At 61.5% G+C, this 27942-nt stretch overlaps 1 protein-coding gene across 5 annotated transcripts; it reads left to right on the top strand.

Annotated features, from left to right (window-relative positions):
* The first annotated feature begins 5792 nt into the window (after positions 1-5792).
* On the top strand, positions 5793-27779 carry GRIN1 (glutamate ionotropic receptor NMDA type subunit 1). 5 transcript variants are annotated; one of them, XM_068552184.1, is made up of 21 exons: positions 5793-6050; positions 8222-8356; positions 10906-11082; positions 13242-13304; positions 14072-14172; positions 17154-17275; positions 17346-17520; positions 18534-18678; positions 18776-18859; positions 21295-21436; positions 21529-21656; positions 21900-22064; positions 22140-22258; positions 22382-22494; positions 22579-22727; positions 22833-22990; positions 23220-23381; positions 23592-23701; positions 23808-23953; positions 25165-25275; positions 27711-27779. In XM_068552184.1, the coding sequence occupies exons 1-21, from the start codon at positions 5793-5795 to the stop codon at positions 27777-27779; spliced, it is 2832 nt and encodes a 943-aa protein (XP_068408285.1). The 5 variants fall into 5 exon arrangements, with proteins under 5 accessions (XP_068408285.1, XP_068408288.1, XP_068408287.1 ...); XM_068552187.1 differs by lacking the exon at positions 25165-25275; XM_068552186.1 differs by lacking the exons at positions 13242-13304; positions 27711-27779 and adding an exon at positions 27345-27461.
* Positions 27780-27942: the final 163 nt, after the last annotated feature.

Below are 27942 nucleotides of genomic sequence, written 5' to 3'. Positions count from 1 at the left end.
ATAAAAAATTAACTCGAAATGGATCATAGACCTAAATGCGAGAACCAAAACTACAAAACTCTTGGAAGAAAACATAAAATAAAATCTCTGCGGCTTTAAGTTAGGCAAAGATGTTTTAGATATACCAGAGCACGATCAACAACAAAAAATCTGATAATTGGACTTCATCAAAATTTAAAACTCTTGCACTTTAAAGACAACATTAAGAAAATGAAAAAGCATGTCACAGACTTGGAGAAAATATTTACAAAACATATATCTGATAATATGGTTAATATGGGCAACAGATTTGAATAGACATTTCTCCAAAGAGAGTATACAAAAGGCCAATAAGCACATGAAAAGATGTTAAACCTAATCAGTCATTAAGGGAAATGCTCATTAAAACCACAATGAGGGGAGCTTCTCTGGTGGCTCAGTGGTTAAGAATCCGCAGGGGACACAGGTTTGAGCCCTGGTCCAGGAAGATCCCACATGCCGTGAAGCAACTAAGCCCGTGCGCCACAACTACTGAGCCTGCGCCCTAGAGCCCGCGAGCCACAACTACCGAAGCCCACACGCCTAGAGCCCGTGCTCTGCAACAAGAGAAGCCACAGCAATGAGAAGCCTGCGCACCGCAACGAAGAGTAGCCCCCGCTCGCCGCAACTAGAGAAAGCCCACGCACAGCAACGAAAACCCAACGCAGCCAAAAATGTATAAAATAATTAATTTTAAAAAACCACAATGAGAAACATTTACATTTATTAAAACACTACACCCAAAACAGAAAAATACACAATTTCCTCTAGTGCTCATAGACTATTCACCAAGAAAAACCATATTATGGACCATAAAATAAGTCTCAGTGTATTTAAGATCATACAACATATGTTCTCTGACCATATTGAAGTTAAAGTAAAAATCAATAGCAGAAATACAAGCAGAAAATCTCCAAATATTTGAAAATTAAACAACAGGCTTCTAAATAACCCATAAATCAGAGAAGAAATTACAAGGAAAATTAGAAAAAATATGTAACTGAACAAAAACAAAAACACAACGTATCAAAATTTGCAGGGTTAAAAGCTTAGTGGGAACTTTATAAGAAAATAAAAGTTTTGATTCCTTGATTCCTCCTGGACGCCACCTTCCCATTCTCAGTGGTGGTACTGCCATTCCCTCAGTTGCTCTGGAGTTATTCGTGACTCCTCACTTTCTCGTCCCACGTCTTGTCACCTCTACACCTCCTGCCTGGCACACGAATTATCCCAGTAACTTCCTGGTTGGTCACACTCCTCCTCCCTTGTTACCCACATAGCAGTTGGGTGGTCCTTTCTAAATGGTCAATTGAACAGTGTCACTCTCCCGGTCTAATCCCTCCAATCTCATTAGAATAAAGCTGGGGCCCTCTACACAGTCAGCCCCGTCCCACAGGACCTGGCCCATGACCCCTCTGGCCTCCTTCCTGTCTCCCCCTCCCTCCCTCTGCTCCATGCCCTTGCACCCCCCTCCCTGGAACACCCTTTCCTCAGATATTTGCATGGCTTGCTCTCTCATTTCATTCAGAAAAAAAGCAACCTGAATTGATTACTTAGTCATCTATTGATTCACATAACCATAAACATTCAGTATCTCTCACAGTTTCCACGGTCAGGAATTTGGAGCAGCTTGACAGGGTGGCTCAGGCTTGGGGTCTCTCATGAGGTGACAGTCAAGACATCAGCCAGGGCTGTCATCCCTTGAAGGCTCGAAGGGGGCTGGAGGGCCCCTGGAGTTTCCAGGGTGGTTCACTCCCATAGCTGGCAAGTTGGTGCTGGCCACTGGCAGGGGGCCATTGACAAAGAGTTCCTCTCCACACTGGCCTCCCCCAGAGCAGGTGACTCAGGAAGGACAGTGCCAGAGGGAAGCTGTTCCTTCTAGACCTCACCTCAGAAGTCACACACTGCCACTTCCGCCACGTTCCACTCAGTAGAAGAGTCATTCGGTCCATCCACATTCAAGGAGAGAGGAACTGGGCTCCCCTTTGAAGGGATGCATGTTAAAGAAATTGCAGACATGTTGAAATCACCACACAGTCCCATCAAGCTCTACCCTCGTATTCTGCTTTCTTTTTCCTTGGAGTACATAACGCGGCATGAATTGGTCTAAGGTGCTTATTTCTGCCACATGCTCAGTCGGGGATCTAACTTTTCCACTGCTGTACCCCAATCATTTAGAGGAGTGCCTGCCACACAGTGGGAGCTTGGTAAATGTCTATGAGTGAATTAAATGTCAAAGTCCAGCCTTGCATATGGTGGGATCCGTGGGGAGTTTGTGATGTTGGGAAGATGGGCTTCCAGGAAAGGTGGGATTTGGAAAGTCAGAGAGGGTGGGGACGGGAGAGGAGGAATTGTGTGGGGAGGCAGGTAGTAGAACCATGTGTATGAAGGTGTGCGAGTGGAAATCAACTTGAGGGCAAGCAAGATGGCACCACAGGTGTCTGCAGCTGTGGTCTGTGAGGGTCCTTGGGCTCCCCCAGATCAAGGATAGAGTCCTGGTGGCCAGGCCTGCTGACAGCCAGCCCCATCTCCCCAGTCCTGGGCTGGAGGTGGGCCCTTGCAGTGGGTGGACACCAGGCAAAGGCCCATCCTCTGCCCACTTGGCCGGCCACAGGCAAGGTGTCTGCACATAGAGCCTGCGTAATGGCTCCTCTCTGTCTGTCAGCTTCCTCCTGAGAGAAATGTGTCCACAGGTGGCTCAATTCTCAGAGATGCACTTCCAGAGAAGATGCAGAGATGGGTTCGTGTCGCAGTTTCTGATCTAGCCAAAATCTTAGGGAAAAACCCTGAGTGGTCTGCTTGGGTCATGTGACTACCTCTCGGCCAACAGACCAAGGCCAAGGAGGGGCTGTATCTATGATTGACAGCCCTTGCTAGAGCCCCTGGGTTGGAGTCGGGGAGGAGGTGAAGCAGTTCCCTCCACATGGGGCTGCAGTTCCCAGAGGAAGGAACGGGTTGGGAAGAATGAGTGAGCACTGAGGCAGCCCCCTCCCCATGGGGCAGACAGGGCCTCGCTCCCACCGAGGCCAGATGCAGCAACCCAGGTCTCCTTGGTCCTCACCACAGAGTTTGATACACCAGGATTCAGAGGGGTCCAAGTCCCGGTGGTATCTTTTTGTGTGTGTGTGTGTCTCACAGGTACGTTTATTCATGCATGAGGGCAGCGGCACTGCTGCAAGTCAACACGATGTCCCACGTTCCCACAACACAGCCAGACTGACGTCCCATCTGGTTAATGATGACCATGAGAAGGTGCAGGACTGGAGGCTTTCAAGGCTTTACTTCTTTTATCAGCACTCCTGATTTTATAAACGATGAAGCCCATCAACCGCATTCCTACCCAAATCTCCTGGTATTCTTGGGTATAGTAAGGCTTCATGGGGATCCAAACGTTCTTATTAAGGTTTCAAGAATCTCAACGCAGGACCGGGGCCTCAGGCAGCCCCAACCCATGGCGGTATCTTTCACAGCAAGACAAAGCAAGGTCGAGGCCTTCTGCAACCGCACCCCCTTTGCTGGGGGCATGGAAGAAGCCTACGAGGTGAAAGGGAGTGCAGAGTCCAGGAGAGATTCAAGCACGGGAGGGGCTGAGGCCTGGGACACGCAAGGGCCTCTGGACAGAAGCTTGAGCACCTCCAGCCTGGGGAAGGCGGTGGTGTGCTGGTAAACTGGCCTCTAAAGGGAAAAAAGAGGCCTGATTTGCAGGGTTTGGCAGTTTCCGTGGTATAAGTACTCCGACCGTGGCCAAGTTCAAGCTCCCAGCTGTGTAATAGCCAGCCCTCAGGTTTCTGACTATTTGGAAGTTCTTTTTCCAGGACCAGTAGGAGCTTCTCCAGCACCCCCGACTGGGGGATTGGGGTGGATGGAAGGGGCCTGAACCTCTGGCGGCAGCCCCCTGCTGAATCCCTCCCTCCCTGCAATGTCCTGGAGCTGTCTGGGCCACACCAGAGCTGGCAGCTGGTGGCTCCCCTTTCCCAGGCACGCATGCAGCCTCCAAGCTCTGAGCTATGAGAGGCCGCAGACCCTGTGGAGATAGGGCCCACTCTGGGCCCCTGAGCACACCCCATATGCCCTCCTGAGACTCCACAGGAGGAATTGTGTCCCCAGGACTGGTGCTCCTTCCACTATAGACCTCAATCCCAGAACAGAGAGAGTTGTGGGGCTGCAGCCGGATGCAGGCAGACTAGCCTCCAAGCAACGATTTTCTTGCATTGGGAGAGAAGGGGACAAGAAAGGGAGCAGGCCAAGCACTGCAGCCCCTGCCTCAGAGCCAGGGGGTCCCGCAGGGTCTGTTTTGGGCTGAGTGTGGAGAGGTAAGCCTAGTGGTGAGAGCTGCAGGGGGTGTGACCCTGTTGGGAGGGACATGGCTCCTCCCCTCTCCACTGCTTCGGACATCACTTAGGTGTGGGGACGACCCTGCTTTGTCCCCATTGGGGGCTTTTGCTGTTGGGTCTGCAGAATCCTCAGTTGCTATTGGAAACGGTGATGTCACTGGCAGCAGGCGGAGCTTCAGCTATCCTTTGAATTAGGGAGAAGGAAGCACACTGGGTGGGGGGGGGGGACGGTGAGGACAAAGAATTGGGATCACAAGGACCAGAAGGGTAAGGAGCTTCTGGAAAGGGGCAGGAGGGGGTGCTGGGAGTGAATTAGGAGAGGCGCTGCCAAGGGGAGGAGAGTGGAAACAGGGGATATGTATGGGATGTCTATCCTGGCATCAGCGAGTGCTTCCTGATGTCTAACCTTAGTCCCATCTGCTGCAGAGACGACTCCCTCTGGCCGTGGTCTCTCCACAGCTGGTTTGGTCCAGACCCTCAGACTCTCCTGGAAGATCCAGCTCAACAAGGGGCGGCCACTGTCACCCCTTCTATTCTTCTTAACCCTCTGGGGGGAGTCCAAGCCACATGGCCAGGCAGATGAGGTCTCTCCCCCGTTCTTGAGCGTTCTGGAGAAGAGGTCGCCACCGTCCCTCTCCCAGAGGCATGGTTTAGGGCCTCTCCACACGCCTTGGTTTCCAGCCAGCAGAGTCAGGCCCCGAAATATCACTGACTGTGGGTGAGGACTCGTGCATGCGCGTGTGCGCACACACACAAACTGGCACGACACATTCGGTCATGTTAAAGGACACGCAAGGCTGCACGCAGTGACGCGAACCCCTCTAACCTCTCCAAACTCGGCTCCCTGCAGGTTCGAGACAGCCCGGGTCACTGTCTCAGCGACCCCTGCACACACGCGCGCACACACGCCCGCACACACGCGCACACAGGCGTCCCCCGCTCGCGCGCGCTCTGAAAAATGCTGGCACGAACGCAGGCGCACACTCTGGCGCGGGAGGCGCCCCCGCTCCGGCTCCGTGTTGGGAAGCGGGGGCGGCGGGAGGGGTAGGAGACGTTGGTCCCGCTCGGCGCTCCGCAGTCGCCGCAGCCGCCGCAGCGTCGGGACCGGGACAAGCGAAGCCCGCAGAGGAGCTGCCGCCGCCGGGTCCTTTCGGCGCGGGGCTCCCGGAGCGGCGCCGAGACCCGCTTCAGCACCGCGGACAGCGCCAGCCGCCTGGAACAGAGCGCCCGGAACCCACGCGCACCCGGGACCGCCCGGCCGGCCGAAGGCTCGGTGCCACCTGCTCGGTGCAGACATCCCAGGACTAAGGCTCCCGGGGAAGACGTGGCGCCCTCAGCCCGCAGGATCGGGCGCGCGCAGGACGGCCGGGGCGTCCCTCTGGGGATGCGCCGAGGGCCCCGCGTTTGCGCTGCCCAGAGCCAGGGCGCTGCCCGGAGCCCATGAGCACCATGCGCCTGCTGACACTCGCCCTGCTTTTCTCCTGCTCCTTCGCCCGTGCCGCCTGCGACCCCAAGATCGTCAACATCGGCGCGGTGCTGAGCACGCGGAAGCACGAGCAGATGTTCCGCGAGGCTGTGAACCAGGCCAACAAGCGGCATGGCTCCTGGAAGATCCAGCTCAATGCCACCTCCGTCACCCACAAGCCCAACGCCATCCAGATGGCCTTGTCGGTGTGCGAAGACCTCATCTCCAGCCAGGTGCCAGCACCCCCAGGGCTCACGCTGTGCCAGCTCCTGCCCCTCCCCCACCGCCTCCCCACCATCCTCCCTCCTTCACCCGCCATCCCTCCCCCTGTCCCAGTTTCATTCCATCCTTTCCTAGCCCTCTCCCTCCCCTTGAGAGAGGACCCAGGGGGCTGGTCTCACTAGCAGCTAAACACCAGTGTTGGCCGGTTCCCCATCTTAGCCCCAGATCAATCACCTGCCACCGGGGCTTGTCCTCACAGGGTTTCCAGGTCTCGAGGTCCAGACTGGTGTGTGCAGACATGTGGCCGTTTGTCTGGTCCCTGTGTGTCAGGGTGGGGGCGGGCATTCCGGGCCTGCCTGAGAAGTGCCTGTCCCAGCCACAGGCGGGACTGCAGGGCTTTGAAATGGATGGGGCCTGGGGCCATCTTTGTTCCTGCTTGCAGGTCTCCTTCCCTTCCTCCCTCCCCTTCCCCCATCCACAGGTCTGCCTGAGATGGGAAATGGCCCAGGTGTTGAAGCAGGCTGTTCTCCAGGGTGGGAACGGGGACTGCGTATGTGAGAGGTATCAGGGCAGAGCGTGGCAGCCACTGGCAGCCAGCGCTGCGGGGGAGGACACGACTCCCGGGTTTCGCCTGTCAGAGCTGTCCGCCCCCGGGCTGCGCTGCCTGCTGAATCCCAATGAGGCCTCGGGATCACTGCAATGCAGCCTTTTATGTAACGGGCGGGACCGACACCGGTCCAAGTGCTGCTCACACACACTCACCTGACAGGCACGCCACACCCATGGACACACACGCTCACGTGTGCACACACATTCATCCATGTTTGTGCACAGAGATGCATAGACTTAAACTAGCACCCCTTCATGCACGTCATCATTGCACAGTCAATTGCACACGCGCATTCACACACAGGCCGACCCCCCATGCATATCCATGAGCACACACATTCCTGTGCCACACATGCAAACACGCGTGCTCACACAAGCTCAGTCATACATACACATACAGACATGTTGGGACATGCAGCATACGCACACATACCCAGCACACACTTGTGAGCACCTGTACGGTCACACGCTTGCACACACGTGCTTAGGCAAACACTGACCAGGCCCCTCTGGGTGCAGACGGTGGGGGGCAAAGGAGGGAGAACAGGTATGGCCCTTTCTGGGGATCCCTCCTCCAACTTACAGTTTTGCTGTCTTGGGCACTGTTCTCCCAGGGAATAGCCAGTGCCAGGAGCAAAGGTGACAGCAGCAGCTGTCACTCACTGTCACACGCCGTGGGCCAGGTGCCGGCACGGCAGCCATCGCCCCCACCACATGGGCCAGCGCACCCCCGCCCCATTTGCAAAAGCAGGTGGTCCTGTAGCTCAGAGATGGGCAGGCAGAATTGGGACTGACAGGTCCTTCTAATGTGAGGGCAGCACGGAACTGCCTAGCCATCTGCCTCATCTTCCTGCCTCGGGGGCTGAGCCACTGGTCCAGGCAGGAAGGCCAGGTTTCCTTGAGGATGTGGTCAGTGCCCAAGTCAGAACTGGGTCTTGTTCAAACCGAGCGGGGCTCAGCCTGCGCCTGGAAGACACCAGCAAGGGGCCCCGGGCCTCTAGGCGGCTCCTTGCCCAGCTTCTCCCTCTAATGCTCAGTCTGCGATGTTCGATGCAGACCTTCTGGAGCTGCCCTCCATCTCTGGAGTGTTGGCCTCCGTCCATCTCTGACCCAGGATGAGGGTCAGTGGGGGGCTTGGTGTGGTTCTCCCCAGCCCACGCTGGGGCAGCATGTATGGTCCTAGGACATGCCAAGGACTGGCCTTCACCCTGCCTCTCAGGGTCTCCCCACACAGCTCAGGGCAGCCCCCCAGGGTGAGGGGCAAGAGGGGAGGCCCTGGACAGGAGGTGGGGGGGAGGGGTCTGTCATCTCCCTGTGTGTCTTCTTGGTCCCAGGAGTCTTGCTCTGCCTCTGCCTCATCCCTATGACTCACTTACACTCAGAAGGTGGGGCTGGGGTCTGGTCCCCCTTCTGGGTGGCCTGCACTCCTGGGGCTGTGTGAGCACAGGCGGTGTCCCCCCGACACTACCCGCCCCCCGCCTTCTGTGTTTAGCCTCTGCTGCTGCTGGACAGCCAGCTCCAGGGCAGTGTCCCCGCTCCCCACTCGAGCTGACCCTGTCCCCTGTGTCCACAGGTCTACGCCATCCTGGTTAGCCACCCGCCTACCCCCAACGACCACTTCACTCCCACCCCCGTCTCCTACACAGCCGGCTTCTACCGCATCCCCGTCCTGGGGCTGACCACCCGCATGTCCATCTACTCAGACAAGGTAAGCCTGACCGCTGGACGGGGACCCAGCTGGCTCTGCTCCCGTGTTCAGACCCGGTGGCTCGCTCCGGCAGCCCAGGGCCGCCAGCAGCTGCTGGGGGAGAGACTGGGGAGCAGGTGCTTTGCCAGGATGGGGGGGCACAGGCAGAGGGGCTCAGACCATGGGCTCTGGGCTCCAGGTGCAACAGGGTGATACACTGAGGCACGCTCACAGCTCACGCCGGTACACACTCACAGTCTCACGGAGACACACAAACTCGCCCACACACAGGCACACCAGTACACACTCACAGCACACAAACTCACAGTCACACAGACTCACAGATGCTAACAAATCCATACACTCACACCTACACACACACAGTCACACACATTCACAGGGACACTCACATGCTCTTACACACACAGTCACACACATTCACAGGGACACTCACATGCTCTTACGTACACACTGACGTTCACACGCATACTCACACCATCACCCACTCAAACATTCATGCTCATGTGCACGCTCACATAATTAACATGTTCACTCCCCCACACTCACACTCCATCACATTCAGACAGGCCCACACTCACACACTGACACACATGCCCACGCACACTTGGGCACACGGCCCACTGACAGGTGACAGGTGCCAATAGCAAGCCCCAGGAAGCAGCAGAGGCCGTCGTGGACCAGAAGAAGGGACAGACAGGGCAGCTTCCTGGACAGCGGGACGGGGCACTTTGGAGGAAGGGGCGCCAGGAGGAGGAAAAGCCTAGAAGTGGCTGGGACACCAGGTGGCAGTGAGGGTGTAGTTACCGGCACCTCCCGCTAGAGGGCACAGCTGGAAGAGGATTCCAGGTGAACAGAGGAGGCAGCTCGTGGCTGGGGGGGCTGGCCAGGGGGTTTCGGGCCTCAGGGCTGTATCATGGCCCGTGGGCTGGGGGTCTGGTTGGAGTCGCCCAGTCGTGGAGCGTCAGCTTGGAGAGTCGAGAGGTCACCAAGTCGGTTTGGCAGGAAACTCACCCCCATAGCAGCGGGGACCTTGCACTAGTTTGCCCAGCCCTCCCGCAGTGTCTGCCCACAGCTCTGGGAGGACTGGTCAGCTGGGGGGGCAGCCTGCTCCACATCTCCCTCCAGGCCTGGTGCCACCTGCAGACAGGCCCGGAGGGGTTGCTCGGCAGGGGACTCCAGCTTGGTGCCTTAGCTGAGGGGCCAGAGGGCTGGGCTGTTGGGGGCTTCCCAGCTCTCCCCGTCTTCTCCAAATCCATCCTGCCGGGAGCCCCGAGTCCTGGATAACGCTGCCTAAGGCACAGAGGTCATCTCAGCCGGGCCCAGGGTGTCTGGGGAGGTCAGGAAGGGGTCCTCCTGGAGGCGATAGGAAAGCGAGGCCAGAGTGAGGGGTCCTCTGGGACGGCCCACAAGGGAGGAGGCCAGTGGAGGCCAGGACGGCCACCTGTTCCTGAGGCTCTGGAAACCCCAGCACACAGCAGAGGCACCCAAGCTGCTCAGAGGCACTTAACCCTCAGCCGTGAGAAGTGGAGGGCTCCTCCTAGGCCTTCCAGCCTCCTTCACCTCTCTGGGCACCAGGCCCCTCAAATGCAAATGGGAGAACAATGCCTCTACAGAGGAGAGCAGGCGGTGGAGCACAGGAGAGGCTGGGGTGGGGGGAGCCCTCTCCCAGAACAGGACGCCAGCCCATCACGTGCCCCCGCCCCAGATCCAGACTGAAGCCCAGCATGAGGGCAAACCTGCGACCAAATCTTAGAGCTCCACCGTGACCCCACTCCTGGTACAACCCACAGACCATCTGTGCCCAACACGTGGACCAGAAGGGCCTGGGTCAGAGTCAGTCCAGGACCCCAACCACAACTCCCTTGCAGCCATGTCACCTGCCGGAAGACAGAGGCAAAGGGGCATTCTTGCACTCTGATTCCAAGGCACAAAGAGGGAGCAGGTGAAAGAAGGATCTGGAGGGCTCAGAGGACCCCAGGATCAGTGTGGGTCCCCAGGAACACTGCTCCCTGGGCAGACCCAAAGGCCCTGTGCTGAGGCGGGAGGATCCTTCTCCATCCCCTCCCTGGCAGTTAGTGCACTCAGAGAAGCAAGGCGGGGTCAGCAAGCAACAACCCCTGGACTTGGTGAAGAGATGAAGTATTTCACCCCAAGAGTGAAGACTTCCTCTAAACACTAGTTATGTAAATTTGGGAAGGACCCAGTGGGGATCTTTGAGATGCTGCACGCCAGCGAGAAGTTTCTGATCTCAAGTGGCTCAGCAGCGGGTGGCTGCAGGGGAGGAGGGGAACCACCCCAGGAACAATTCCATAGACCGCCCCCCCCCCCAGCCCGTCTCAGTCAGGGTGCTGCTGGGCAAACCGAGCCTCCGGTTCTCAGATTAGATGATGTGGGGTGGGGAGAGAAGCCAGCGGTGGGACGGGAGGAGTGAGGGAAGCGGGGCTCCCGGGGTCCGGGGTCTGGAAGCCGCGAGGGGAGCGTCCGGCCCGCGCGCGCGCGCCCCCTGGCGGAGGCCCCGCCCGCGTCCTCAGCCACCCCGCGCCCCGCAGAGTATCCACCTGAGCTTCCTGCGCACCGTGCCGCCCTACTCCCACCAGTCGAGCGTCTGGTTCGAGATGATGCGCGTCTACAGCTGGAACCACATCATCCTCCTGGTCAGCGACGACCACGAGGGCCGGGCGGCGCAGAAGCGCCTGGAGACACTGCTGGAGGAGCGCGAGTCCAAGGTGAGGCCCGGGCCGGGGCGTCTCGAGCAGAGCAGGAGCCGGCGAGCCGCCGCTGTGTCTGTGGCCCGTGTGAACACCCTTCTCTTTCCATCGTGCATGGTCAGCACCACCACGTCTGGCGAGCGCCCGCCCCAGCCTGTCCTCGGCTCATTTCACTCGCTTTTGCCATTAGTCGAAATCTCCTTCGTGTCAGTCCCTGCGGGGCGAGGGCAGGACCACCTGGAGCTCCGCAAACACCCCGCCCCGCCCCCGCTCCCCTCCCCCCTCCCCTCCCCCCCTCCCCTCCCGGTCCGCAGCGCGCTTCCCAGCCCACACAGGCCCTAGGCTCAAAACTCCCTAGGGCGCTGCCTCTGCCCCCACACCGCCCCCTCCCAGCGGCCTCCCCTAGGGTGCCCCCTCAGTGCGGTGGCACCACTCACCGTGTCCCCCCCACAAAGGACCCGGTTCCTTCTTTGCTGTGACCCGTGCCCTGTCCTCGAGCCGGCCTCACCTCCGCCGCAGCCCTTCACCTCACAGCTGCCCATCACCCTCCCCAAAGCCCCACCCACAGACATCTGCCGCCCCAAAGCCCAGCCTGGGCCCTGCCCCTCTTCGCGCCCCCCGCTCTCCCCACGGAACCCCGCGCCCTTCCCCTCCTCACCCCCCCACCATGGGGGCTGGGCTCTGGACTCCTGGGGATCAAGTAGACACCTGGCTCCAACTGACCATTCTACCCAAGCCCGGCGCCCATGTGTGGGCTGTGGAGGGACCAGAGTGGCGTTTCTGGGGGTCCAGGCGACCCCCACCCCCTGCCACCCATCCCCACTGCCAGCCTGAGGAGCTGGTGCTCAGCAGAGGAGGCCCGGGGTCCCGCCTTCACCCAGCCTGGAGCCCTAGGTGCGCAGCACCCAGGCCAAGGCCCCCGGGGTTGGGTGGAGGCCAAGCTGGGCAGAGAGGGAGGGAGGCCCAGGCTGGGGAGGGCCCCGGGAGGCCAGACCAAGGGGCGGTGGGGAGCATGTGCTGTCTGCGAAGTCAGAGTTGGCTTCAGTAAGCTGAGTGCCAACCCGGGTCCCCCAGGGTGCCATAGGCCCCGAAGGGAAGAGAGGGCACCAGCTGGGGGTGAACCAGAGGGCAGACCCAGAGGGTCCTGGGGTCCTGCTGCGGGGGACTGGCTGAGTCTGGGAGGGAGGGCTGGCTACTAGGACCGCAGGCCCCACCCCTCCTGAGACAGCACCCAGCGCCAGGCAAGCAGGTCACCTCCTGGCGTGCCCACCTGCGGCTGCACGCACGCCCAGTGCACACTCACGCACACCCCTGCACGCCTAGCCACACATGCTCCCTCTCACAGGCACACGCGGCTGTTCCCACGACAATCCACTCACACGCTGCTCCTCCTGCCACAGACTCGCAGGGACCCTCCACACCTCCGCGGCCCGGGGGCTCGCACATGCGCACGCGCACACACGTACGCTCAGACGGCACTGGCCCTCACTCCCACCCACCACAGACTAACGTGGGCTGATGCTGCCATGCAGACGCCCACAGACGCACACGTGCTCACGAGCCCCTGTCACACCTGCTCTCCAGCGCACACGTGCTCACGAGCCCCTGTCACAGCTGCTCTCCAGCGCACACGCGCTCACGAACCCCTGTCACACCCGCTCTCCAGCGCACACGTGGGCTGACAGGCGCGCCCATCACACACCAGTCAGTGAGGGCAGAGCAGCTGGCCCTCTAAGAGAGGCAGAGGGGGCGCTGGGAGGGGTGGGGGATAGGGGGCAGGGCTGGGGGAGGGGACGTCACCCCATTCAGGACTGACGGGGCTGGGGTGGGTGCTGCTGGCACCACATAGCAGGTGCCTGGCGGGGGGCGGGCGGATGGGACCCCAAAGGGACGCGTTTGGCTTGGACGCAGACAGGGCCTCCCTTTCTCCCGAACGTGACCGCTTCCAAGAGCGCAGCTCCGTGGCAGGGAGCCTCGGTGGCCCCCACGCCCCCTCATCCCCCAGCACCTCCCCGGCCCCCAGCCCCACCCCGGGCCTAGGTGTTTGCGAGCTCCAGGTACGTGCCCGTCTGCAGACGTGCCGAGGAGGTGGTGTGATTGCTTTAGCGCCGTCATTTTCAACCGTTTATAATCTTCTTCTGTGTCTGCATATTTTCTCTGTGCACATTATTCATCAGAGTAAAAAAAGGAACTATGAAAACCTCGACCAACTGTCCTATGACAACAAGCGCGGACCCAAGGTATATATGCATGGACGTGCACGCCACCCACCGACTAGGGAGCCCCGGCCTCCGGCGCCTCGGCCGCGAGGGCTACTGTGGGCCCAGCCGCGCCGCGCCGCAGGCCCGAGCAATGAGGAGAGCGAGGTCGAGAGCAGGCAGCGTAGGCAGGAGAGGGCAGGTGCCGGCCGCCGGGTCCCCGCAGCCCGCCCGCCGGGCCAAGGGGCAGGCACGGCCGCAGGAGAAGCTGCTCTCTGGGAAGTGCATGCGAATCTCCGGGCGCCCCAGGGCTTCCTCGTGGAACCCAGGAGGGAGCCCGCCTGCCCGCCTGCCCTGCCTGCGGTCCGGGCTGCTCCTGCAGGGCCTGCGGACCAGGCCCCAGAGGACCTCCCGTGGTTTTGGAAAAGGCGGCCCAGTCTCCGCTCCCGATTGCATTCCAAAACTCTTTTCTGTTTCCTGTCCGCTGCACGCCTCTTTCTGAGTCTCGGTCCACTTCAGCTTGCATGCTCAGTGCAAAAGTGAGGCCAGGAGTGAGAGGTGGAGAGAGACGCGGAGAGCAGAGAGCGAGCACAGGAGAGCGAGCAGGCTGAAGAAAGGACGAGCGAGGCCAGCCCGGCCGGCCGGGCGAGGAGCCTGGAAGGCAGGTGGCAGTGCAGGTGGCCGGCGCAGGCCGAGGCGGCCCTAGCGGAGCTGCCTCGGGGTTCCTAGCGGCTGCGGCTCGACTCTGGCCCCTGAGGCGCTGCATCCCCCGCCCCGGCCACCTGCTAACCCTCCCGCTCACACCGCAGGCCGAGAAAGTGCTGCAGTTCGACCCGGGGACCAAGAACGTGACGGCCCTGCTGATGGAGGCGCGGGAACTGGAGGCTCGGGTCATCGTCCTTTCTGCCAGGTGCGGCCAGGCTGGTCTTGGGCTTTGGTGTCCTTGCCAAGGACGGTCCCCTCGCACATGTACACTGGGCCTCGGGGATGGGAGAGGGACAAGGCCCTGCCCTTAGGGAGGCAAACGCGGCCCAGGTGATAGATGGGGTGACACGGGGCTCTGGGAGCTGGGTCAGGGAGAGGGCCTGGGGAAGTGACGTGGGGTCTGCGTGTGAGCCTGCGGGGGGAGGACCACAGCAGGGAGAGGGCCTGAGTCCTAGGGCTGAAGGGTTGGAGCAGTTGGACTGAGCAGCACGAGAGGGGAACCACTTAGGGTGACCCGAAAATCAGGCGCTGCTGGATGGGCCTGGTCCCCACCATAACCTTGGGGCTGAGCCCCCAGTAAAAATCTCCCTTTTTGCAAATGGCTGTGTCCTCCTGGGAAGGGAAAGGCCAGGCCACCAGGAATAGGAAAAGGAAGAGCCCTGCCTCATGGGACATACGTGGGAGAGCCTGGGGAGACCCGCCCCACTGTCTGCCTGTCCCAGAAGCTCTGCAGGCTCCAGCAGAGTGGAGAAAAACAGCAGGGGTCACCCTGCAGCCGGCCAGCGGGAGCCAGCAATACCCTGAGTGGCAGGGCAGGTGTCCGTTTGCACATTCAGGCAACAAACCTTTGGCACAGAGCCAGGTGCACCCCGTCCTTGGGCAGAGGGCAGGGTGGGACCAGCTAGGGCTCCTCGGGCTGGAAGGCAGTTAGCAGGCACTGACGCCCACCGCCCTCCACTCATGCACACACAGCACAGGCACTCACACGCGTACACACGAACACGCATCACCCGCATACTGTCTACACGTGCACATGCCGTATACACACATGTGCACGCAACATGCTTCCATGCCCTCCAGCACGCATGCATGTGCCATATACACACCATACACATGTGCACACAGGCCATTCATATGCACACATGGGCACGCTGCTATATATAACACACACAGACATATGCTCACCTAGATACGTGTGCAGACACACCACACATGTACATGCTCCGCACCGACACACATTGTGCACACTGCTCTCGTGCATAGGTGCATACGCCACATACACACCACGTACTACACACATGCACAAACCCCACACATGTAGCAATACTTACTGTTCACAAAGGCACAGCACTTGTCAGCCACATGCCCACCTCTTGAATCCACGCAAGGCCTCCGGATTGTCAGGCGGGAAGGGACCCCTCCCCTCACACCCGGGGCTCCTCGGACAAAAGAGGCCAGAGTCCCACCACAGCGGGAGACCCGCCTGCCCAGCGTGCCCAGCTCCCAGAGCCTGGGGAAGCCGGCGGTCCCCTGGGCAGGGCAGACGCAGGTCTTCTTCACCCTGGCCCCTCAACCTGACACATGCTGGCTCCCCTCACGAGGGCTGTTGAGAGCGTTTTGCGGAGAGACCCCATTAAGCCAATCTTAATTTTTGACCAGTTTTCTACAGAGTGCTTCAGAGTTTCTAATTTATTTCCAAAACTTTTGTTTTTTAAATAATCCTCCTGAAGTCATCTTTACTGGGATCAGTTATTTCCATAAAACAGTTTGACGGGCCGATCAGGCTTTTGTCTGCAACTGCTTTACTGAAGATATCAATTTACACGGACACGAGCATAGGTGTGTGCTCAATCCCACCAAGTCCAACGTCACAGACCTGGATGGTGTCAAGCCGACAGGCCTCTCCGCCAGGCTTTGTGGGCACCCCTGACAGGGGCACAGCGTGCTCTGACACGCACGAATTGGTGTTGCTGGCGATTTTGGCTGGATGTTGCCTGGAGCACCTCTATTTTGTGTTGCTTTCATCCAACAGTAGCGTTCTCATTTAGAGCAAACACTGAAGATTTGCATTTCTTCTTTGAGAAAATTGGGGGCAGACCCCTTAGGGAACCTAGGGCCATCTTAGTTTTCAGGCTCAGCCATTGGGAAAATAACCCAGCGCTCGGACAATCTCCCCAACCTCCTTGTACCCCAATGCCCATGCATTAGAGAAGCAAAGTGCCTGTCGTGGTCCAGGCCCATCTGGGACCAAGTTCGGCCCAACAGGGGACAGAAGGTGGGAGTGCCACCAGGCCCAGGGTCCTTGTCCTGACCAGAGAGAGCCCAGCCCTAGGGGACCAGGTCCACAGAGGCTCACTTGTAAGGACACGCCAAAAACTCAGGACCACGTGTGCCTGCGAGGCGAGGCCTGTGCTGTGTCCTGCCAGTGGCCCCAGCCCTGGGTGGCAGAGAGAACACAGCTGCTTGTGCAGACTCCAAAAGGGAGAGCAGGTGCCCTCATCTCTCTCCGGTGGCTTCTGCTGTGTTGCTCAGGGCAGCTCCCTGGCTCTCAGTCCCGGAAGCATCTGACCAACCAGAAAGCCCCCAGCCCCTCAGGTCACAAGTTCAGGCATGGAGCACCAGAGGGGTATGGCTTGTCCGGGAAGTTGCAGGAGTACGGGCTCAGGGGTGGACAGTCCCGGCACAGACCCGACTCTGTCACTTACCACTTGTGTGCCCGGGGTGCCACAGTTTCCCCTCCTGACACAGGGGTAGTACTTCTGCCCGTCTCACAGGGAGGTTGTGAGAATTAAATAAGATGGTCCATGAAAAGCATTCAGAATAGTGCTTGGTACCTGGTGAGCGACTTATCAACCAGTAAGGATCCATCACCATCCCATGTCACCCAAACCCTGCCCACCAAGGGCAGCGGGCCAGCAAGAGATGTCTGGGAAGCTCAGGGGGTCTGGGCCCACCGCTCGCTTCTGTGGGGATCTCCTGGCCCAGGTGCAGTGCAGGCTTGGGGTGGCGGCCGCACCCCATCTCTGCCGTGTCTCCAGACCTCCCTTGGGGGGGGGGCAGGGTTGGGGAAGAGGCCACGTGGGTAGGCCACGCTGCGGAGGAGGACCTGGGAATGTGGAGCAGCCGCTGCCGGCCGCGGGTGGGGAGGGCTGGAATCCTGGCCCGTCACCCCGCTCTGCCCCACAGCGAGGACGACGCTGCCACCGTGTACCGCGCAGCCGCAATGCTGAACATGACCGGCTCGGGGTACGTGTGGCTGGTGGGGGAGCGCGAGATCTCGGGGAACGCCCTGCGCTACGCCCCAGACGGTGAGTGCTGGGCTCCAGGGTCCCGGTGGGCAGGGGTCCCCCACGGGCTCTAAGCCAACGCTTGCCCCAGGCATCATCGGGCTGCAGCTCATCAACGGCAAGAACGAGTCGGCCCACATCAGCGATGCCGTCGGGGTGGTGGCCCAGGCCGTGCACGAGCTTCTCGAGAAGGAGAACATCACCGACCCGCCGCGGGGCTGCGTGGGCAACACCAACATCTGGAAGACCGGGCCGCTCTTCAAGAGGTGGGCGGGGCCGCTCGTCTAAGATGGGCGTGGCCACTCGTCTGAGGTGGGCGGGCTGATCTCCTAAAGTGGGCGGGCCACCGTTCCGGCTTTGGGAGCAGTCGCTCTTCACAGGGTGGTCCAGCCCAGCCTGCTGTATCCTATAGATACCGCCATCTTCCCCAGTGTTGTCCTCTATTCCCCCCCCTCCACCCTCACCTCCATCTCCACGATGATACTCATCTGCCCCATTTCCAACACTCGGATGTCACTGAAGTCACGGCTGCTTCCATTTCTCCTGCCCCCGCCTTTTAACACTGCTGCCCACCCTGAGACCCCACCCCACTCCCCAGGATGGCTAACAGCCCTGGGGAGGAGGATCTTGCTTCAGGTGGGGACTGGGAGAGTCCATGGGCCCAGGAGGTCAGACAAGGAATCCAGGTATGGCACCCAAGCCTGTAGAGAGCCAAGGTTGGCCGGTGACCCAAGCGGATGGCCACAGCAGGGCAGGAGTTAACTCAGAGAACCCTGGACACCATAGCACTAGTGTGGGGAGGCCCAGCCCATCACCAACACCGCCACCCCCAAGTAGCATGTGCAGAGCCATGGTCCATGGGGCCCACGACAGGAGCACACACACAACTGCAGATACAGGCAGCATATGTGCACACGTGCACATGCGTGTGTACACAGGTTCAGAGAGGCACATGGCACATCACACATGTGCCACAAGTACATGCACAGGGTTGCACCCCACACAAAGATCTTGTGTGCACACATATATGGCCCAGTAGACGCACCGCGCACACACACACACACACACACACACACAGGCGTGCACACTCAGGAAGACAAGACCCCAACCCTTCTTCCCCACTGGCTGGTGAACAGCCCACCAACCCACAGAAAGCCCTCAAAACAGGGTCTAGAGGCCAGGAGTTGCTCGGCTGACGTAGCTGTGCTGTGCACCTGACTCACAGTGGGCGGGGCTAACTGCATGCCTGATCATTCTAACCCACACTGCCCCCCTCCAGAGTGCTCATGTCTTCCAAGTACGCAGACGGCGTGACCGGCCGCGTGGAATTCAACGAGGATGGGGACCGGAAGTTTGCCAACTACAGCATCATGAACCTGCAGAACCGCAAGCTGGTACAAGTGGGCATCTACAATGGCACCCATGTAGGTGGGGGTCATGAGGGGGTGGGGGCTGGGGCCTTAGGGTCCTGGGGCCAAGACCCCTGCGTGGCCACCCTCCATCTCATACTCCCACCCCCAGGTCATTCCCAACGACAGGAAAATCATCTGGCCAGGTGGAGAGACAGAGAAGCCCCGAGGTTACCAGATGTCCACCAGGCTGAAGGTGGGGGACCCGCCACCCTGCCCTAGCCTCCACACCCGGTATACTCCATCCTGCCCCTCCGGTGCAGAGGAGGGGACAGTGAGGCCGATGAAAGTGACTAAAGGAAGCGGGGACGGGACCAGCCCCTGCTGCCATTGCACACACCTGGCACTGCAGAGGCAGCAGGGAGAGTGGGTGGAGGGAGGAGAGGAAGCCGCCGGCCCCCCGTCTCATGGGCTCTCCCCAGCACCCCTTCTGACCCAACTCCACCTAAATCTGGGGAAGTCATGTGGGCCAGGACTCCCCTGGGGATGAGCTGATCGGGGACAGGGGAGCAGATGGGTGGACTTCAGCTCCAGTGCTCTCTGCCCTGAGTCCTGGAGATGATCGCCCCATGCTCTTCATCACACCTCCAAGTGGTCCTAGCCAACCCCCCACGCTTAGCCTTCCTGGCCTCCTGCCGTGACTCGGTCTCACTGTCCTTTTGAGCCCGGCCTCCCTACAGCATTCCCTGTGGCCGGCCGTCCCCTCCGTGATTCCCTGGGCCTCTGGGAGCTCCCTTCCCCGGTTGGCCTCATCCCTCACAGCTTCTCTTCCTTGGCCTGACTCTTCCATGCTCCTCTGGGCTCATCCCAGGGTGCCCTCCCCAGAGCCCCTCCCACACTGACCCACACCAGCACCGGGCTGGTACCTGAGCTCACCAAAGGCAAGGACCCTCAAGCACTGTGCTTCTCCCGGTGTCCCCCACAAGGTCCTCAAGTGTCTTTCAACCTTGTCTGCTTTCTGAGCTAGCTCCCCCATGGCCTCTCACCTGGACCCCTTTGTCCGCACCTGCCCACAGGTCACCACCCCCTCAAGGGGCAGAGTGGACTTTCCCAAAGCCAACGCTCAGGAAAGACACCTGGTATTGAAAAGTCTGAGTGTAAAACAGCCAAAACAGTCAGCCAGATGGTCCCACACAGGCTTCGAGAGCCAGATGGCTTTTTACAACTTTTTTTTTGTCTCACTGATTTTTTTGACACTACATTGTTTATTTTTTAATTAATTTATATTGGAGGATAGTTGATTTACAACGTTGTGTTAGTTTCTTCTGTACAGCAAAGTGAATCAGTTATACATATACATATATCCACTCTTTTTTAGATTCTATTCCCATATACAGGTCATTACAGGTTATTGAGTAGATTTCCCTGTGCTATACAGTAGGTTCTTATTAGTTATCTATTTTATATATAGTAGTGTGTATATGTCAATCCCAGTCTCCCAATTTATCCCTCCCGTCTCACTGATTTTTTTTTTTAATATTTATTTATTTATTTGGCTGCGCCAGGTCTTAGTTGCGGCACGAGGGATCTTCATTGCAGCATGCGGAATCTTTAGTTGCAGCATGTGGGATTTTTTTTTTTTCTTTTTAGTTGCAGCATGCAGGATCTTCGTTGTGGTGTGCGGAATCTTTAGTTGCGGCATGCAAACTCTTAGTTGCAGCATGTGGGATCTAGTTCCCTGACCAGGGATCGAACCCGGGCCCCCTGCATTGGGAGTGTGGAGTCTTAGCCACTGGACCACCAGGGAAGTCCCCTCACTGATTTTTTAAAAGCATGAGCATGTTACTTGCATAATAGAAAACCATGAGGAAAGTTTTAAAGGCAAATAAGCTCCTTCAGGGGTTCCCAATCTCCTGCCCTCTAGGCTGAGGCCGGGGGCTGCCCGCCCTGGAGGAGAAGGGTCCTCTCACACCAACCCCACGTCCCCTGGGACCCCTCGTCACATGCCGTGCTCGGTTCAGCCCCCTTTGCCTGTATCTGTCCTCCGCAACCCCAGGCTTCAGGCCCCTGAAGGACAGGGAGGAGAGAGCTCCCCAGCATGAGCCCCAAGGAGCCCCTGGATTGAAGAGGCCTCGGCAGAGAGGGCGGCATCAGCGGGGAAGAGGAAGGGAGGAAGGATAGATGATCAGACAAAGACCTGCCGCAGGGGAGGCTGAGGCCAGGAGAGGCTGGAACACCAGACAAGGGCAATCCCTGCGGGTCCCCGGACCTGTGCAGGCTCTGAGTGCACATGCCCCTGTCCTCATGGCAGGGGTGGGGGCAGGGGGCAGGCTCTGGGCTGGGACAGGTGTTTTCTCAGCCCTGAGAAGTCAGAGAAGGGGCCCAGGGCAGACTTTAGTGATGTGCAAGCCAAGACCCAAAGGAAAGTGGCCAAGAGCAGGCACGGTGTTTCAGGAGGCCAGGCGCCTTCTGAACGCTGAGGTGGCCTGGGCACGACTGGGGAGTCTGGGGCCCTTCCTGCAGGCAGCAGGCCGACCTACTTCCTCAAGCTCCAGAGGGGGCAGTGTGGGGCATTTGCAGGGGGCGGGGCGGGGGGGCGGTGTCCAGGGGAGTCTGGATGCTGAGAAGAGGACAGCACCCCAGGGCAGCCCAGGGCTGGTGGTCCAGGCTGGGTGTCCCCCTCCCCTCCAGATCGTGACGATCCACCAGGAGCCCTTCGTGTATGTCAAGCCCACGCTGAGCGACGGCACGTGCAAGGAGGAGTTCACCGTGAACGGGGATCCGGTGAAGAAGGTGATCTGCACCGGGCCCAACGACACGTCGCCGGGCAGCCGTGAGTGCGGGGCTGGGGCGAGCGTGGGCCGCGGAGCGGGCGGGACGGCGCACCTGCGAGCCCCTCACTTACCGCCCCTACCCTCCGCCCAGCACGCCACACCGTGCCTCAGTGCTGCTACGGCTTCTGCATCGACCTACTCATCAAACTGGCGCGGACCATGAACTTCACTTATGAGGTGCACCTAGTGGCGGACGGCAAGTTCGGCACGCAGGAGCGGGTACGCGTGGGTCTCTGGGAGCGGGCGCGGGACCCAGTCCAGGTGGACCCGGTCTGGCTAGGGCCAGGGTCTCGGGTGGGCGGGGTCTGCAGGCTGGGTGGAGCCTGGGTGGGCGGGGCCTTCGAGCCGGGGCGGGGTCTGGAGTGGGAGACGCCGAGATGGGTCAGGGCGGGAGCCTGTCCGGTCCGGGGAGCAAGGCCCGCCCGCGGTGGCCGCGTCCCCAGCGGCTGTGTCGCCCCACAGGTGAACAACAGCAATAAGAAGGAGTGGAACGGGATGATGGGCGAGCTGCTCAGCGGGCAGGCGGACATGATCGTGGCGCCGCTGACCATCAACAACGAGCGCGCACAGTACATCGAGTTCTCCAAGCCCTTCAAGTACCAGGGCCTGACCATTCTGGTCAAGAAGGTGGGCAGGGGCCCAGCAGGGCGGGGTGGGGTCCTGGGAGGGCCTGGGCGGCGCTGACGGCCCGTCCTCCCGCAGGAGATCCCCCGGAGCACGCTGGACTCGTTCATGCAGCCCTTCCAGAGCACGCTCTGGCTGCTGGTGGGGCTGTCAGTGCACGTGGTGGCCGTGATGCTGTACCTGCTGGACCGCTTCAGGTGAGCGCGGCCCGGGGGCCGGACACCTCCACCTGCGGGGCGGGCGGGGCGGGCGGGGCGGGCGAGGGGCGGGGCAGGGCTGCCTCTCCCGCCCTCTCCCGCCCGCCCTCTGCGCCCCCGCAGCCCCTTTGGCCGGTTCAAAGTGAACAGCGAGGAGGAGGAGGAGGACGCGCTGACCCTGTCCTCGGCCATGTGGTTCTCCTGGGGCGTCCTGCTCAACTCGGGCATCGGGGAAGGTGAGGCCACGCCCGGCCCGGGCCCCACCCTGCTCCGCAGCCCTCACCCCCCCACGCCGGGAGCTGACCGTCCTCTGCCCGCAGGCGCCCCCAGGAGCTTCTCGGCGCGCATCCTGGGCATGGTGTGGGCCGGCTTCGCCATGATCATCGTGGCCTCCTACACTGCCAACCTGGCGGCCTTCCTGGTGCTGGACCGGCCCGAGGAGCGCATCACCGGCATCAACGACCCCCGAGTGAGGCCCGGCCCGGCTGGGGGAGGGGGCGTGAGGTCAGCGGCTGCCTGGGGTGGGGCCGGGGAGCAGCCGCGAGCCGGGCCCTCTGACCCTCTGACCCTGCAGCTGAGGAATCCTTCGGACAAGTTCATCTACGCGACGGTGAAGCAGAGCTCCGTGGACATCTACTTCCGGCGGCAGGTGGAGCTGAGCACCATGTACCGGCACATGGAGAAGCACAACTACGAGAGCGCGGCCGAGGCCATCCAGGCCGTGCGGGACAAGTGAGGGGGCGGGGCGGGGCGGGGCGGGGCGGCGGACTGGGCGGGAGGAGTGAGAGGCTGGCGGGACAAGTGGGGGCGTCCATCTTTCCAGTCAAAGGCAGAGTGTCCAGGCTGGATGGGAACTACAGGAGGGGGATAGACAGGAGGTTGCCAGGCTGGCGGGAGGGATTGCAAGGGAGCCAGGGCGGCCCGAATGTGTGGGCCCCTGTGACCCTGCCCCTGCCCGCAGCAAGCTGCATGCCTTCATCTGGGACTCGGCGGTGCTGGAGTTCGAGGCCTCGCAGAAGTGCGACCTGGTGACCACCGGCGAGCTGTTCTTCCGCTCAGGCTTTGGCATCGGCATGCGCAAGGACAGTCCCTGGAAGCAGAACGTCTCCCTGTCCATCCTCAAGTGAGTCGGCCCCACTCCGCCCCCCTCCAAGAGCCCCACCCGAGGCACACCACCTCCCCCCACCAGCGCAGCCCCCAGACGCACCCCGCCTGCCGTGCCCCGCCCCGCCCCTCCTGCCGTGCCCCTCCCCGCCCCGCCTGTGCCCGCCCCGCCCCGCCCCGCCCCGCCTGTGCCGGCCCAGCGTCGGCTCACACGGCCCCGCCCGCCCAGGTCCCACGAGAACGGCTTCATGGAAGACCTGGACAAGACGTGGGTGCGGTACCAGGAGTGTGATTCGCGCAGCAACGCCCCTGCTACCCTCACCTTCGAGAACATGGCAGGTGGGCCCCCATGGCCCCTCGACACCACTGCTGACACTGCGTAGACTCCCCAGGGGGCCGGCTGCCTGGCCCGCCCACAGCTGAGGCACTGGCTCTTGGCCCACAGGGGTCTTCATGCTGGTGGCCGGGGGCATCGTGGCTGGGATCTTCCTGATCTTCATCGAGATCGCCTACAAGCGGCACAAGGATGCCCGCCGGAAGCAGATGCAGCTGGCCTTCGCAGCGGTGAATGTGTGGAGAAAGAACCTGCAGGTAGGGCAGGCCACCCTCCGAGGCCTGGTGCCCACGGCCCGGCCTGGCCCCGGCCCTCCTCCATCCCCGCAGGCCGAAGCGCTGGCTCTGGCTCCCAGGAGCCCGCGTGGCAAGGACTGGAGCTGGGAGCCACAGCCAAGGCCGCGCTGCTGGGGGCCACCCGCAGGGGGCCGCCTCTGCAAAGACGGGCTTCAAGCGTCCGCCTGGCCCCTCTGTCTCCAGAGTCGCCCACCGGCGCCCATTCCATAGGAAGGCAAACTGAGGCAGGGTAAGACAGGGACCCACCTGGGTGTAGCATGTGAGTCCAAGACGCATCCTGCCCTCGCCGCCCCGCGCCCCTCCTTGGCACCCTCTGGGGACCCCCTTCCCCGCTGCCCTGGTGTGTCCTGTGCTCCATATAACTCCAGTCTTAATTGGCCGGCTGCTCCTGCCTGGCACCCCAGGCTGTGTCTGTGGGAAGTTGCCGCCAGCAGAGGACAGGCTGCACGTGGGGTGGCCACAGCCCACCTGGGACGGGCTCGTGCCCCACAGTCCAGCCCCAGTCTGCCCCATCTCTTCTCTTTCTCTGGGTACCTCCCCGGAGCCTGTGCCCTGGGAGGAAGCTGGTGTTGCAGGGAGGGAGGGCCGGGGCGATGGGGTTGCTGGGACCCCACACCTCTCATCTGCCCACTCTTGCTCTTGGGACCTGGCCGCTGCTCTCACTGGCGGGCACAGGGCCCATCCTGACCATCAGACCCGAGGCCAGGGTCCCAGGAGCTGCCTCCGTCTCTCTGTCACTCCAGTGCATCTCGCCACCTGCCTTCGGCCCCTCAGCCCCTTCCTGAATCTTGGCGCGCTTCCTCGGGGGTCAGAGTGGCCGGTGGGGCCTGTGGGGCAACTCCCCCCGTGCTCGGAGGGCTCCTCCTCCTCGGGACGCCCCTAAACCAGGGGCACCTCGGAGCCAGGGAGCCAGGCGGACCTCCCAGGAAGAGAGCCAGATGGGACCCCCCGAGCCCAGCCCCAGCATGAGCGAGGTCAGGCCCGAGAGCCGGGCAGGAGCAGAGGCCGCCTGCGAGTGTCCGACCATCGGTCGGTCCATCCAGCACAGGGAGGCAGGCCGGAGTGAGGGCCCGAGTGGCCAGCCAGGCCGGGCAGCAGCCCCCAAGGAGCAGGCGAGGGCAGGTGTGGCCGCCACCCTTAGCCGTCTAATCACTTATACATATTCATTTTAGGATAGAAAGAGTGGTAGAGCAGAGCCTGACCCTAAAAAGAAAGCCACATTTAGGGCTATCACCTCCACCCTGGCTTCCAGCTTCAAGAGACGTAGGTCCTCCAAAGACACGGTAAGGGGAAGAGCGCCCAGTTCCACGTCTCCGACTCTTATCTCGCCCCTCCGTGTCTGTGTCCCGTGCATCAGGCGTGCCCTCCCCCCTCCCTCGCCATCCCACCCGCTCCCACCTCTGACTGCCGTGGCCTTTCTGCCCTCACCTCTACTCGCCCAGCACACTAGGTCTTCTCTCTCTGACTCTCTAGATCTTTCTCTCTTGGTCCTTTCTCCCGCTGGCCCTCACCGGGTCCTCGTCCCCCTGTGTCTCTGCGTTAGTCTGCCCCCCACCCATGCCATGACGCCATGCGCCATCTTGAAGCCGTGTCATGTTGTCGGTCAGTCAGTCAGCCTCACTGCCTCGGGGCTGTGCCCAGGGCCCCGGGAGCCCGGATCACCCTGTCCCAGGCTCCTCACCTGTCAGGAGGCCGCACCACCTCTCTGTTACGTCCGCTTCTCCAGCCTCTCCCACAGAGGCCCACCGCCCTCTCTCCCTCCCTGCGACGTCCGTGGAGGGATGGCTGTGATGTCCCATCCGCCCATCTGTCTGGCCGCCAGCCCTGCCACCCAGACACCTGTCTCACGTGTCTCACCAGAGCCATGCCTGTTGCATTCCCTCCATGTGGTCTCTGTGTGGGCCGGGGCTGGGGGCCGGGCCTGGCTCCATCTGGGTGGACGGCTGGGGCCTGGAGTTGGTACAGGCCCCTGGCCACAGGGGACGTCAGGTGGGGAATGGGTGGGACCAAAGGAGGCGGCTCCCACCCCAGGCCGAGCGGGGGCCCTGCAGGAGGCGTGCCGGCAGCACCCAGGGATCTGAGAACGGATGGAGGTGGCCCTGAAAGCCGTGGCCTCCAAGCCGTGGGCACTGAGGCTCCTAGACAGAGGCTCAGGAAGGGGAGGCCTCTACGGAGACCAGTGCCTCAGCGCCTGACCCCCCACCCCTTCAGAGCCAGGCCTTGCACCTGAGCCAGGGATTCCCTGCCCTTCTGCCTTGGGCAGCCTGTCACTGGCCCAGATGTGCGCGCTCAAACCAAAGGCCCCCCCCAGGCTGACCCAGCCTTGCTAGGGGCATCCCCAGGTGAGGAGGGGGCCGCGCAGAGCCAGCGCAGCCCTCAGCCCAGCGGCCTCCCTGCAGCCAGGGCTGGCTTGGCCTCCAGTCCGCAGGAAGCCCCTAACACCTGGGCAGCGTCACCCACAGAGTCTTCTGCTCCAGGGTGGAAGGAAGCAGGATTTGCAGCCGTCACCCCCAGTGCATGGGAAGAGGGGCAGACACAGGATACAGGGCTCAGCACAGAGCCATCTGAGCCCCGGGTGAAGCCACCAGCACGCCCCAAGAGGGGCCTGTGAGGCCTGGCTGCTCCACTTCCCAGAGCTCAGCACAGACAGGGTGGTGGGGGGCAGGGAGGGTCTGTGGGGCTGGGAGCATAGGCCTGGGGCTGTCAGGCCCGGGAAGTGGGTGGAGCCTGAGCCAGGGGACCCACCAGGGGGTGCAGGAAGAGGAGGATCAGACAGGAGCAGGGGTGGGGCAGTCGGGGGGCGGGGGGAGAAGGTACCCAGCAGACAGCGCTTTGGGGGCCCGCAGCTGAAAGGAGGAGCACGAGAGTCACGCAGGCAATGGGCCATTTTCTGAGGGCATCACTGAGTCCCACCCCCCGTCCCGGCCTGGAGCAGAAATGCAGGCCCCTTAGCTGGTCCAGGTGCAGCTCAGAGACCCTCACGGTGCCTTTCCAGGGACACGCTCCCAGCAGACTCCTTGCCCGAGCCTCCCCAGGGACCATCCTCCAGGCCAGCTCTGGTGCCACGTGGCATCTGGGGCTGGCCTGCCCTGCAGGGGTGACTGGGGACACTGCAAGCTGGGGACTGGGCGGGGGAGGGCAGCCTAGCTCCCACCGTTTCAGGCTGGGCGCCTGCTCGGAGGGAGGCCTGGGTGGGGGGCTCTGTCGGGAGGGGTGGGGTCAGTCCGGCTGCTGAGATCCTCTGCCCCTGTCCCGTGGCTGGTCTGGGCCAGGGCGGCACTGGGCGCTCAGGGCTGGGGTCCCTGGCGGCCGGCGGGGCCAGCGGGTATTGATTGTTGGTTCTTATTTATAGAGCACCGGGGGTGGACGCGGCGCTTTGCAAAACCAAAAAGACACAGTGCTGCCGCGACGCGCTATTGAGAGGGAGGAGGGCCAGCTGCAGATGTGTGCCCGTCATAGGGAGAGCTGAGACGCCCTGCCCGCCCTCCTCTGCCCCCCTCCCCCGCAGACAGACAGACAGACGGACGGGACAGCGGCCCGGCCCACGCAGAGTCCCGGAGCACGACGGGGTCAGGGGGAGGAGCACCCCCCAGCCTCCCCCAGGCCGCGCCCGCCTGCCTGCCGGTCGGCCGGCCGGCCGGTCCCCCCGTCCCGGCCCCGCGCGTGCCCCCGAGTGTCGGGCTAACGGGCACCTTGTCTGTGTATTTCTATTTTGCAGCAGTACCATCCCACTGATATCACGGGCCCGCTCAACCTCTCAGATCCCTCGGTCAGCACCGTGGTGTGAGGCCCCCGGAGGCGCCCACCTGCCCAGTTAGCCCGGCCAAGGACACTGAGGGGTCCTGCTGCTCGGGAAGGCCTGAGGGAAGCCCACCTGCCAGAGACTGCCCACCCTGGGCCTCCCGTCCGTCCGTCTGCCCTGCTGCCTGGCGGGCAGCCCCTGCTGGACT

This window comes from Eschrichtius robustus, chromosome 10, assembly GCF_028021215.1.
Source record: "Eschrichtius robustus isolate mEscRob2 chromosome 10, mEscRob2.pri, whole genome shotgun sequence".
In the NCBI taxonomy this organism is placed as follows: domain Eukaryota; kingdom Metazoa; phylum Chordata; class Mammalia; order Artiodactyla; family Eschrichtiidae; genus Eschrichtius; species Eschrichtius robustus.
Note: the sequence above shows the minus strand (reverse complement) of the source record. Positions and strands in the feature narration are given on the sequence as shown.

Coding starts and splice junctions, on each gene's coding strand:
- GRIN1 (XM_068552184.1), top strand. CDS start 5,793: ATGAGCACCATGCGCCTGCTGACACTCGCCCTGCTTTTCTCCTGCTCC. Junction 18,860..21,294: donor AGATGTCCACCAGGCTGAAG/GTGGGGGACCCG, acceptor CCTCCCCTCCAG/ATCGTGACGATCCACCAGGA. Junction 22,728..22,832: donor CCGGCATCAACGACCCCCGA/GTGAGGCCCGGC, acceptor CTGACCCTGCAG/CTGAGGAATCCTTCGGACAA.